This window comes from Leuresthes tenuis, unplaced genomic scaffold (assembly GCF_036924035.1).
Source record: "Leuresthes tenuis unplaced genomic scaffold, fLeuTen1.0.hap1 SCAF_4, whole genome shotgun sequence".
Classification (NCBI taxonomy): domain Eukaryota; kingdom Metazoa; phylum Chordata; class Actinopteri; order Atheriniformes; family Atherinopsidae; genus Leuresthes; species Leuresthes tenuis.
This window is the reverse complement of record NW_027325358.1, coordinates 16,911,673-16,923,729: the sequence shown is the minus strand read 5'-3', so window position 1 is coordinate 16,923,729 and position 12,057 is coordinate 16,911,673. Positions and strand designations below refer to the sequence as shown.

The following is a 12,057-nucleotide window of genomic DNA, read 5'->3' as shown; positions in this document are numbered from 1 at the left end:
ATAATGTTTGAGAGTCACAAAAGGCCAAGAATGAAGATGTCAGACAGAGGAGTAATTATTTGTTATTTATTTATAATTATTTTGATGATGATTGATTTGTGCAAGAAATGTTCATTTTGTGGTGAAGCTGTATTATGTACACTGCAACTTTTGTATGATTCCACCAACAGTATCTCTTGAGATGAAGTGTTGCCCGTAAACCTGACATTTATATAAAGAAATTTGAAGCAGTCAGACAGACAGACAGACAGTGAATGTATTGTTTCCTTTTTGGCTTCTGGTCTGTGTGACTATTAGTCCCAGTCAGCTGGTAGTCATAGAAATGTTGTGTCTATTATTTCAGTATTACTACTTAAAGACTATTGAAATGTTCCACATTATTCTTCCCAAAATGATCAAATAGAAACAGTTTTTGAACTGCTTTGTGAACTTCTATAAAATAAAAAAACAATTCCATAAATGTTCTATTGTTGAAAAATTTTGAGGCTTCATCTCTTCTTGATAATGAGCTTGACTCACATTTATACAGAAAATTGCTGCCATTGTTCATAGTTGATTTGTTCAAGCTCAGCAGTTCTGGGTTATAATCTTTGGTGCAAGGCACTCTCTGATATTTCTCTAAAACTGCTGTTCAGAGTTCAAGTACAAACTTTCACTGAGTTGTTTTTCTCTGAAGCTACTCCTGTTTTCTGGGGACTATGCTTGGTCATTGTCTTCTTCTAAAGTAAGCAATCAACTCAGTCTGAGACCCTGGACATTTTAAGTTTTGACTCACAGTTATTCCATAAACTGACTTGCAGGATCAGTCTCAGAAATAAAGCAAAGAAATAAGATAATTCAAAGAGAAAATCTGAAAAGAGACAAGCATAGAGCTGCTTCTTAAAGTTTAATTGAGCCACTGGTGGAGGTTAATTCATCTGATAAGGATGCGTCCTGAGGCAACTTCCATTGGAAGTCTTTCAAGCACAACCTACTAAAAGAAGATTGGACAGATTATATCTCTATAACACCTGAGAATCACTTAGGAGAAGAGCACACATATGAAAGGATTCTTTTATCCACACTGACGTCAAACCCTACCCATAATCATTTGCAGCGTTATTCCATTTATTCCATTCCATTCCATGGTGTTGGAATAACATTATTCCGTTATTCCAACACCATTTTTAACACACAAAGGCTTGTAGACGAAACGAATGTGTACATTACATACAGTACATTACAGTACAGTACATGTTTAAACCAAAATATAAGCAGTATATGTAAAGAGGCAACACAAAAGTTTAAAAAGGGACTGTGTTATAAAGCACAAACGTACTTACTAAAACATACTAATTCCATGTGACTTTTCAACATCAGAGGGAACGTGTGAGATTATGTGAACAATCATGTTTGCAATTATTGTGACTGTGTGGACTTGTTGGCTGATTTGATTCATAGTGTGGGAACATAGGTCACCAAGCAGTTCAAAGTCCATGGTAGCTATAGTTTTCTGTCAGCACACTCACAACAGAGTATAAAAGGGCTTTTATGGATATCTCATAGGAAAAGAAAGTAAAGTGATGTGATGGCGAGATAGCACTTCTTGCAGGTCCATACACATAATAATGCACAGGCACCCAGAAAACGTCAATTAGTCAGAGTTTTACTCAATTTCTCATTCATTCATGTCTCATTCAAAGCAATACTAGCTTGTTTTCTTGCACCTTCGGCATAATTGTAATTTTCTTATTTCAGAGCATTAGTCTTTGGTTTCAAACTTGGATGTTATACAACTCTCCCTCCGAACTCTTACATGCAAATATATGTGGAACCTTCTTCTTTCTGCACTCAAGTTTCTTCAGTGTTTTTGCAAAATGTCTGCTGTTGGGCTTTGGTTTTTTGCTCTTAGATTACTGTGAAACTCAAAGATATAAACCAGCAGAGTCCTTGATATGATACAGACATTATTGCCTCGTTCTGAGTGCTCGTTTTACAGCAAAACATGAAAAGAATGGACCCTGCTGTATTCCTCTTAAATGTTTTATTCATTAGGTTGACATACAGGAAACTCTAACCCTAACCTCCTCCAGTAGTTGATCTCTTATCCAGTAGACAGTTTTTTCTCAATTAAAATGGAGGCTCTCAACACCTCAACAGCCCAAGTCACTTGTGGAGCTCCTCAAGGATCCATTTTGGGACCTCTTTTGTTCATAATGTATTTGCTTCGGGCTATATCTTCCACAAGCCTAATATCTAATTTCATTGCTACGCAGAATATACTTAAATCTATTATCCCTAACGGATTAATTCAGTGGTTTACTTAGTTGAGAAACATTGCCAAATTGAACCCATCCTTTTTTTGTGATGGCTTTAACAAGTTATACTAGTCTCAATCACCTTAAGTTTAGATTAATATAACTGTCTATACTTGGCTATCAGCCAGTCTCATATAACTCTCTGCAACTGGTTCAGAGTTCAGTAGCCAGACTTGTATCAGGTATCAGAAAGAGACAAAGTATTACTCCTGTTTTAGCATCTCTCCACAGGTTTTCAGTTGAATACAGAATTGATCTAAACATTTTTTAAAGCTTGCATGGGTTGGCACCTGAGTACATATTTGAACCTCTCTGCCCTCACTCTAGACTCCAGACCTCTTTGAACTTCTGGACAAAGTAATTTAGCTGTGCCCAGATTGAGGGGATCAGTTAAAGGGAGATCATGCCTTTACAGTGGCAGCCCCAAAGCTGTGAAACAGCCTTTTACTGTCAGTTAATGTGTCCACTCCAATTATGTTTTAACACATATTTAAAGAAACTTGTTGTTCTTCTTTTTTTACATTTATTTTTCAAGGATCACATGTTTATTTGCCCCTTTAGTTTTCTCTCTTTTTGCTTTTTTTGTGAATTTACATCTCTGCTCATATTTGTTTTGCTTTTGTTATTGTGCGTTCATTTTGTGTGCACCTCTTTGGTTGTCAGTTGTTTCAAATGTACTTGATAAATTATTTTCATTTTGATTGCGCCTATGATTAAAAATATATACTTTTAGTAGAACTGAGGACTGTGAATGTGGTTCTATATCTCATAAGTTGTAATTAGGTTAAAAAGGGATCTCTTTCCATCCAGTACGGACAAATAAGAATGAGCCTCAATAAAATGTCCCTTTTTGTATAGAGAGAAGGGTTGTGTGTGGACTGAGAGCGGCTTCAGTAGCTCGAGAAGGCAGGAAGTAGGCACATACCTGTGCATGTCTGTGTAACAGAGAGGAGCAGTGATTGATGTCAAACACAAGTCTCTGAATATTGGTGTGACTGAGTGGGGGACACGATGAAAACTCCATAACTCTTTACAACTATATAATGTAACTGAGCTACCTCCTGGTTCATGTGACTACTTTGCTATCCTACTGCCTACTGTACAAAGGCACGTTATATTTACCTAATCAGAGGAACCTTTGCACAGGAGGTGTTAGTGGGTCAGACTGGGTCAAAACACAAATCCAAGCCTAATCAGTGTTTTTTGTTTCCAAGAATGCTTTAATCTCACCGAATGAAACACGTATTCACACTTGGAAGTAAAACCACATAATGATTATAGTGGCAGCTTATTAGCTTAAGTCCAGCAATTTGAAATTAAAAACCTGGCTTAAGAGTGGCTTTGTGACATAAATAAGACTTATTTTAATTATTTTACCCAAAGAAGACAGTCATGTTAAATTTTTTGTGTCTTTTAAATTACTCTTTTTTTTTTTTAATTGTGTTTCAATTATGGCTGTGATTATCATTATATTGGGACAGGAAAGAGACATTGCATGCAATGTGTTGTTTATAAAGGAAAGTATAAGTTAACTACACTGGGCAGGTTCACTCTACAAAAACATATTTTTGAATCCAACCTCTTATTGGATCTCAACTACACAGCTGTAAAGCATCATGACTGTGTCCAGCACGTAGGTGAATCTGTCTCAGTGACATAAACTGTCTGCTTTCAAACTGACAGACATATAAACACCAGTCAAAGTACTTATAACTAACCTTATCCCACTGTGGGAGGCGGTTCTAGGACCCCATTTAAGACTTTACCTTGTAATACAGCTGAATTCCTATGAGATTTCAGAAATGAATGTAGAAAGCACAAAAGTCTGGACAAATTGCTGTCCTATACTGGAAACAAGAGGCAGGTTTTATGAGGGTCCTATTCACTGATTGGGTTTACTTTCAGCCCTTTGTTGACCTGACATGTTTAAGATCATTTATAATAGCAACAGAATTATGTTTCATCCAACCACATTCTAAGCAATGTTTAACCTGTCTGGCCTTGTCTAAAGAGTACACATAAACTCAATGGCTCCATGCAAGAAACAAAACAGTCCAGTGGATCAGTTTACGTTTGACCTGTAACAAAAAACAGATGGAACCATGGTCAGGGATCCATATTGGGTCAAGTCCTTGTGATTAAACTGAATACAGTACATGTCAATGACACTTATGTCATCTTTTTTTTTCGAATGATTGTTTAAAGTCTGAAGATGACTACCATGCTTGGATTTTCCTCGTAATAAATGTGGTATTTCCTAGAGTGAAAGATATGATGACACAGATGCTGATTATAGTGCTGGTGATTCTAGGCCTGATTTGATGATAATTATGAATCCTTTTGTCTTGCTTCCAGCTGTATTTTGGGGCGACATCGCTTTAGACGAAGAGGACCTGCGCATGTTCCAGATTGACAGAACGATAGACCTGACACAACACACACATATACATGCAAACTCCCGACAGGGGCACACGTCAGGTAGGTGGACTCAGAAAGTCACTTGTATTCTTTAATCGCCATGCAACACGTTTTTTCTTGTTTCCTCATCAGCTGCAGTAAAACAGCTTAAAGGAAGGAAATAGACAGGAGGCCACCTGAGGATATCAGAATTTATCATGTATTGTTTGTGTTTTTTGGCTTTCTTTTCTGTCAGGTGGCATTGGGGAACATGAAACTGTGAAGAAAGGGTCATTATACCTACTTCTGGAGAGAATACGTAGATTTGGTTTTGGTGAGTAATCTCAAAATAAGAGCAAGTTTTGACTTCTTTCAAAAACACAGTTTTAAGGGCCATACCAGTGGCTTTCTATTTTAAAGCTCAGTGACTTTATTTAATCCACTGGTGATGGTTATCTTTCCTTTTCAATCTAATTTTACTGCTTACAACTGTAACATCCAACCATCAATACAGAAAATAGTAGCAAGACAGTAAGATACATGATATGTAATTATTAGGATGAAGATATGTTAACTTTGTCATGGACAGCAGTTACTTTGATTTCACTATTACTGTTAATGCAGTATATTGCAAAAGTCCTGCACTAATATGTACAGTTCTGATTGTTTCTACACAATAACAGTTTAAGTGAAATTAAAGATTAACAGGACAAAACATAAACTGTTAAAATTTCACCAACAGGACTGTCAAATCAACATATTTAGCCCGAAGCAATGGATCATACTCAGTCACCATCCTCTAAGAAGTTTCATTCTTCAACTCATTGTTAAAAGGCTAGAAATGTTCTTGACTTTTAAACTCGCTGTTGTTCTACACCTGTTATCGGAGGGTTCCACTTGACAACTGCACACATAAAGGACATTGAAACGTTGGTTGACGTTAATATCACTGAAAAAAGTGACAGTTACAGTGTTGAAGATGGTATTCAAATCCCCTAAATCAAATACTTTGGATATCTGGACACATTTTCAGCAGCAGTGCCTCTACAAGTCATCTCACAAATGCATAGCATTAATTACAGATGATGTTCACAACCATTGTCTTAAAAAAACAAACCAAAGCCGTCATAAACGGCTGCACCACTGCAAGTAAATTCATTCTCTGCCTATAAATAGACCTCTAAAGGTGCAATATACAAGATTAGTACAGTGGTTTTTAACATTCAAACATTGATATTATCTGTAAAATGTATTGAAAGGGCACTATTGACATTATGTCATTATGCTCCAGTCAGCACCCTCAACGTATCATTCTGTTTCTCAAAAGATGATAATGAAAAACTGCTCAAAACACAACTCTGCCCATGGAGTAATAAGGCACTTCTATTTTTTTTTTACAGATTGCACCTTTAATAGTTAAAGACATCTTTTTCTTCTCAATGCTCTTTGCAAGTTGGCAAAGTTACGCCATCAATAGTCCCTGTTTTATTGAAGCAAACAGTGATACGGAGCACTTTTTAACCTATTTGTTAATTCAATATACATTATGAATGTATTTTGATTCTCCGATAAAAACACTTTTATTACTCTTTTATTACTCTCTGATTCGAGACCATACTATTACACATGTCACATGTAAGAAGAGGTGTCATTATCCACTATTGTGGAGGCACATCTATGAGCTGATACACAGTCATTTATGTTTGATTTAAATGGGATTTCTTTCTCACCACAGACTATAACCCAAAGAATGAAACCAAGGGAACTTCCAGTCCAAAGAGCCAAATTGGGAAAGATGGGAATACCGTTAAAGTTATGAAGAGTCGTATTCCTCGAGCAGCCACATCTCGAGCTGAGAGAATATGGCCTGGGGGAGTCATTCCCTACGTCATTGGAGGAAACTTCACTGGTAAGCAGCTCCACAGGACTGCTGCCCCTCAACACGCAGCAGTAAAATACACACGGACGTGTGATTGTGTAAAAGTAGGATGTATGATTCATGTGTTTCAGGTAGTCAGAGGGCCATGTTCAAGCAGGCAATGCGTCACTGGGAGAAACAAACATGCGTAACTTTCATTGAGAAGACAGATGAAGAAAGTTACATAGTCTTCACTTACAGACCCTGTGGGTGAGTGTGGAAGACTTTTTTGTATATCTTGGATTGTGTGTGTGATTGTGTGTGTACCTAGAGTTCACTAGTGACCTTGTCACGGTGAGAGACGATACGGTCACTCAACAATGGCTCCACTTTCCTTCCTGTCCTGCTCCTGTTTCCCCATCCCACCAATCACACTGCTCGGTTTAAGTGTTTGTATGTTTGTGCAGTTCTTTTGTTCATACTCTGCAGAAGTGCATTGTTCTGTCGAGTGGCAGCACGGTGGGGTCAGAGTGTGTTTGTACAGTGGTGACACTTAACTTACTGGATGTTGTAAGTTGTGAGGCTTAGGAGCGACTGAGATCAGGACATTTAGGGTTTATCGCTCCGAGACAATGTTGTGCAGATGGTTGAAAGGATAACATATCCAGCTAAATGTTAGTTTGTAGTTTTAATGTTGAGGTTACATTACCCTGAAGCAAAAATGTCAAAATGTCTCCAGTTGCAACCTATGTTTATAATGATTATTGAAAGTGAATGGGGCTGAACAGTGGTGTGTTTAGTCGCCTCACAACAAGAAGGTTCTTGGTTTAGCTGGGGTCTTTCATTGTGTGGAGTTTGCATGTTCTACCTGTGCCTGTGTGTGTTTTCCTCTTGTACTTTGGTTTCCTCCTACAGTCCAAAAACAGGCAGACAGCCATACATTTACCTTGTCTATGAGCACGATATGAACTCTTTAATAGAACATCTGATGCTGTGGCAAAAACTGATGAAGACCCATGATTATCGAAAGGTTTCACTAAAGTACCAGTATTTTCAAGACATGAGTCAGTTCCAAACAGTTTTGATCTTTAAAGTAATTTTACAAGCCATTCAGGTATGCAAAAGATCTGTGTATTAAAGGGTGATGTCAGTTGTCTCATGTTCTGTGATAGGCTGGCTGCATTAGAGATTAAACACTTTAATCTGATGTATAAATACCCTGCACCTTGGATGTGCAGCGTGTCTGTGAAAGAGCAAGACTGGGAGAGACAGAAAATAAAGAAATGCACGTTTACTTTGTATAAATATATTTATGTGCTTGTGTGTTTGTGTGTACTCATTGGTTTCTATGTTGTATGTCTATGTTGTGTGCATGTGTGAGATGTTGCTGATATTGATGCTGGAAATTCTGCAATAAAGTACTCAATCTAGTTCACTGACTCCTGAGCCTGACCATGCAACCAGCTCACTGTATAACTTTAATCAGATTTGTTAGCCTGGCACGGATGTCACTGCTTACCAGAAAAGAGAATCAATGTGTGTGTGCCTGCCCATGTGTGTGTTCAGTGCGGTATGTGAACTCACACAGCTTATATACACAAGGTTATAAAACTGCAGCAGTATCACCGTGTTATATGTAAATGAATCCTTGCTCCGTTCCTCTGGTGGATGTAGTACAGAGCAGGAAGTCCTGAAAGGACCGAACTGTGTGTTCATTGCTTTTTTTTCACTGCCAAGTTAGTAGTAAAAAATCTTCTGCTTATCTCTCTGTTTATCAACTTCTTACTAATCCATTTTAGGTGTTGTTCCTATGTGGGTCGTCGTGGCAACGGACCCCAGGCCATCTCCATAGGAAAGAACTGTGACAAGTTTGGCATTGTGGTGCACGAACTGGGCCACGTCATAGGCTTCTGGCACGAGCACACACGGCCTGACCGTGACGATCACGTGACCATAATCCGGGATAACATCCAACCAGGTGAGAGCCATTACGCAGGGACACTTCTGTCTCTGTTAGAATCATTCAGGTTGTCTCCTATCCATAGACAAGTGACAACACTTTCAAATTCTCACTCACGTCTGAGCTGGAATAGGTGTGAATGGGCCTTTTAATGACTGTGAAGTCACCTAGATGGTCGGAACCGCTGTCTGTCACTTCTGTTCAAACACACTTCTCTGCACTACAAAGCAGTCTGACAGGTGTTACATCAAATTACACTCCAGTGTATCAGAGCTGATCCATGGTTCTATTTAGAATATATTAGTGCTTTCAACAACTGCACCATTTGGCTTCCATTATTTTGATGAATGACCTTAAAATGCCTTTTCTATTCAGACTCACTCTCTATTCATTTCAGATATGATTTTTGTGCACTTAGTTTGTGAATAATACATTTGTGTGTGCACTTATAGAAACACACATTGCAGTTACTCTCTGTTGATGCGTAATGAAAATGAAAGTCTAAAATGCTGCAATATCTCCTGGTGTAAAAATGTGTGTGTGTGTGTGTTTACACAATGTGTGGGATCCAGGCCAGGAGTACAACTTCCTCAAGATGGAGCCAGGGGAGGTGAACTCTCTTGGGGAGCCATACGATTTTGATAGTATCATGCACTATGCCAGGAACACCTTCTCACGGTAACCATTGGCTATATCTTGTCTGTTTAGACTGATTTTTCTCAAATGTAAGCTCTGCTCTGTGATTTTGTAAAACAGTGACTCTAATTGTTATCATTTTGTTTTTTAATGTTTTTCCGTGCTGATGTTTTTCACATATTGTGGAAATGATGGTTAGAGCCACCACTGACTTTCACTACTCATTTCATCCCCCCATGTTGAAAATTAATGTACAAAGACAGCCAGTCTGTGTTTTTAGAGACAAACATTTCTAACATCGGACGTATTCAGTCTTGTAGGTTACCAACTCACTCTCCACTCAAAGTAACATGAGTTGTTGTGTAAAATAGAGTAGATGCTAGGAGACATGCGCCCCCTGCCCACAGCAGACTGTCAAATCAGGATTTACAGCTTTCTTAGACTTGGCAGATTGTGCAGTTACTATTCGGCAATGTAAAATACCTGAATACAGAGAATAATGTAAACAGTTGGCCGCTTTCACACTCAAGCAGCATTATTTTAAGATATGCCTTTTGGCTTTTTAGCCCTTAGTTGATAATGACAGTTTGGCAGATGGAAAAGGGGAAAAGAGCAGAGATAACATACAGCAAAGACCCTGAGTTTGAGTCTAATACAGGCTTCTGTACATGAGGGTGTGCACTCACCTCATTGGGCTACAGGGTCAGCTCTGGTTACTCTCGTTATGTCAACTGTTTCGGCACCCCTTATTATCAGTTTCCGAATCTTCTGTTATCATTTATTGTATTATTATTTTTGCTTTGGCCAGGTCATCACTGCAAATGAGAATCGATCCAACCCAACTTATCTGGTTAAATAAAGGTTAAATAAAAATAAATAGAGAAATAACAACCACCAAATAATAATGATAAAAATTCTATTTACTCTAAGGAAAATATCAGAAGAAAGTCTGTCTAATGCTGTCAGGGTTAAGAAATCTTTTTTTAGGCATTTCCACCACTGATAATTATCCCATTTGGGTTTGGAGAGAACAGTCATTGATTATTTTTACCTGCTTTCTGTGTGTGGGTGCTTTTAAATCGATGCCAAACCTACTTTCATAAGCACCTCCTTTGTTACGGTCAGCTCCTTCACACACAGAAGAGAAAACATTATTCACATGAATGTCACTATTTTCTGAAATTAGAGACTGTTCTGCAAACATACGTCATCAAAACATTTGTACACTGTTCTGATGACACACTGTTATGTTGTAATATCATACTTAATGTTTGCTCTTTCCTTTGAAGTGGGATGTTCCTCGATACCATCCTTCCTTCTAGAGATGAAAATGGGGTCCGGCCTGCCATCGGCCAGCGGACTAGGCTCAGCAAAGGAGACATTGCACAGGCAAGGAAGCTGTATAGATGTCCAGGTACTGATATATATTTACTATGATGCCACATTGTCTTTGTGTGTTGGTGTGTGTGTATGCTGTCATAATTAGGAAATAATAGATGGATGACCTGTGTTTAAGTGATTTGGCATAGAATTAGTTCAGCCCTCCAAGGCTTGGGGATGAAGTTGAGTAATTTGTTTTTCCATGTGATGTTCCCTTTATTTTTTGAGTCTCACACACACACACACAGATTCCTCCATAGAGTTCTTGTGCACACCCATGTTGTTCTGGCGTTCCTTTCGTCCCTGATGAATCATTCTGACGTGATCTGGATCTGTTCACGCTGTGCTGTTCAGTAATGTCATAAAGGTTTATGATCGTAGCTGGTGCCATCACTTTATACACACACTTTACACACACACACACACACACACTGTTACATCCCACAATGAGACAAAACAAGACAAGCAGATTAAGTAATTCACATTTTTTTTGTATTTGTTATTTTTATCTAGTTTTTTTTGTTGAAATATTGATAGACAATTTCATTCATCAATATTCCTATCTTAGTTGCCTAAATATTCAATGTACAAACAAGCTTGTGTTAATATTGATGATAATTTTTCTCTACAAAATTTGCCAGAGACAGAGTCGAAGACTGTGTTAGTGAATCTCAGCTGGAAATAGATACAACTTCACCCATATAAGGACATATTTAAGCAATACCATATTCACTGACAGATGAACGGAACCCCAGGGCATTGTGGGGGAAAACTGCATGCATGATGGGATAGGAGGGGCACATTTGGCTAACCTCCTTTTGTGAAAAAATGAGAGCTTTTAACTCAGAATGAAGACGAATGAAGGGAATTATTGGTTGATATTTTTCCATGAATGCCCACTCTGCTGTTGTAGCTCTGTTTGATGTCTTCACAGATTATAAGTCTGTCTAATGAAGCCTTCTTCGTGCAAGAGAGAAAGAGGCCAAAAGCAACATGAAACAATGGTTTATTTATTTATTGTTGTGTGTTTGTGTGTGTGTGTGGGGGGGTAATTTTCAATTCCTTTACTGGTTTCCTCTAACAGTTTCCATATGGAAATATCCAATACTTAAACTGTGGCACAAAAAGAGGCAGTATGGGGTTGTTGTTCTGACAAAAAAAAGTCAATGTAAAACATTCATTTTGGTTCCCTGACTGTTGAAAAATGGATTTATGTTCATGTTGAAAACAATAATAGACATGAAACCAATGTGCTTATTACAAATGTACTAAACATGAATCATCAGTACACAAATGAAAGGACTATACACAACAGCAGGACTTGCCACAAAAAATGTAACTCCATCTGTGTGTGCATTTGTGTGTATTGCAGCGTGCGGAGAGACACTCCAGGAGTCCACTGGAAACTTCTCATCTCCCGGTTACCCCAACGGATACCCTTCATACACACACTGTGTCTGGAGAATATCTGTTACACCTGGAGAAAAGGTACACCCACACACCCTTGGACACACACACACACACACTCA

At 38.3% G+C, this 12,057-nt stretch overlaps 1 protein-coding gene across 2 annotated transcripts in view; it reads left to right on the top strand.

Annotated features, from left to right (window-relative positions):
- The window catches only part of tll1 (tolloid-like 1), a 51,115-nt gene that overhangs the window by 17,737 nt on the left and 21,321 nt on the right, over positions 1 to 12,057 (top strand). For both annotated transcript variants that reach the window (XM_072384844.1, XM_072384845.1), the window contains exons 2-9: positions 4,653 to 4,775; positions 4,951 to 5,028; positions 6,430 to 6,603; positions 6,705 to 6,822; positions 8,352 to 8,530; positions 9,085 to 9,190; positions 10,438 to 10,562; positions 11,901 to 12,016. In XM_072384844.1, the coding sequence (XP_072240945.1) occupies positions 4,653 to 4,775; positions 4,951 to 5,028; positions 6,430 to 6,603; positions 6,705 to 6,822; positions 8,352 to 8,530; positions 9,085 to 9,190; positions 10,438 to 10,562; positions 11,901 to 12,016 (1,019 nt within the window). The remainder of the gene's footprint in view (positions 1 to 4,652; positions 4,776 to 4,950; positions 5,029 to 6,429; positions 6,604 to 6,704; positions 6,823 to 8,351; positions 8,531 to 9,084; positions 9,191 to 10,437; positions 10,563 to 11,900; positions 12,017 to 12,057) is intronic.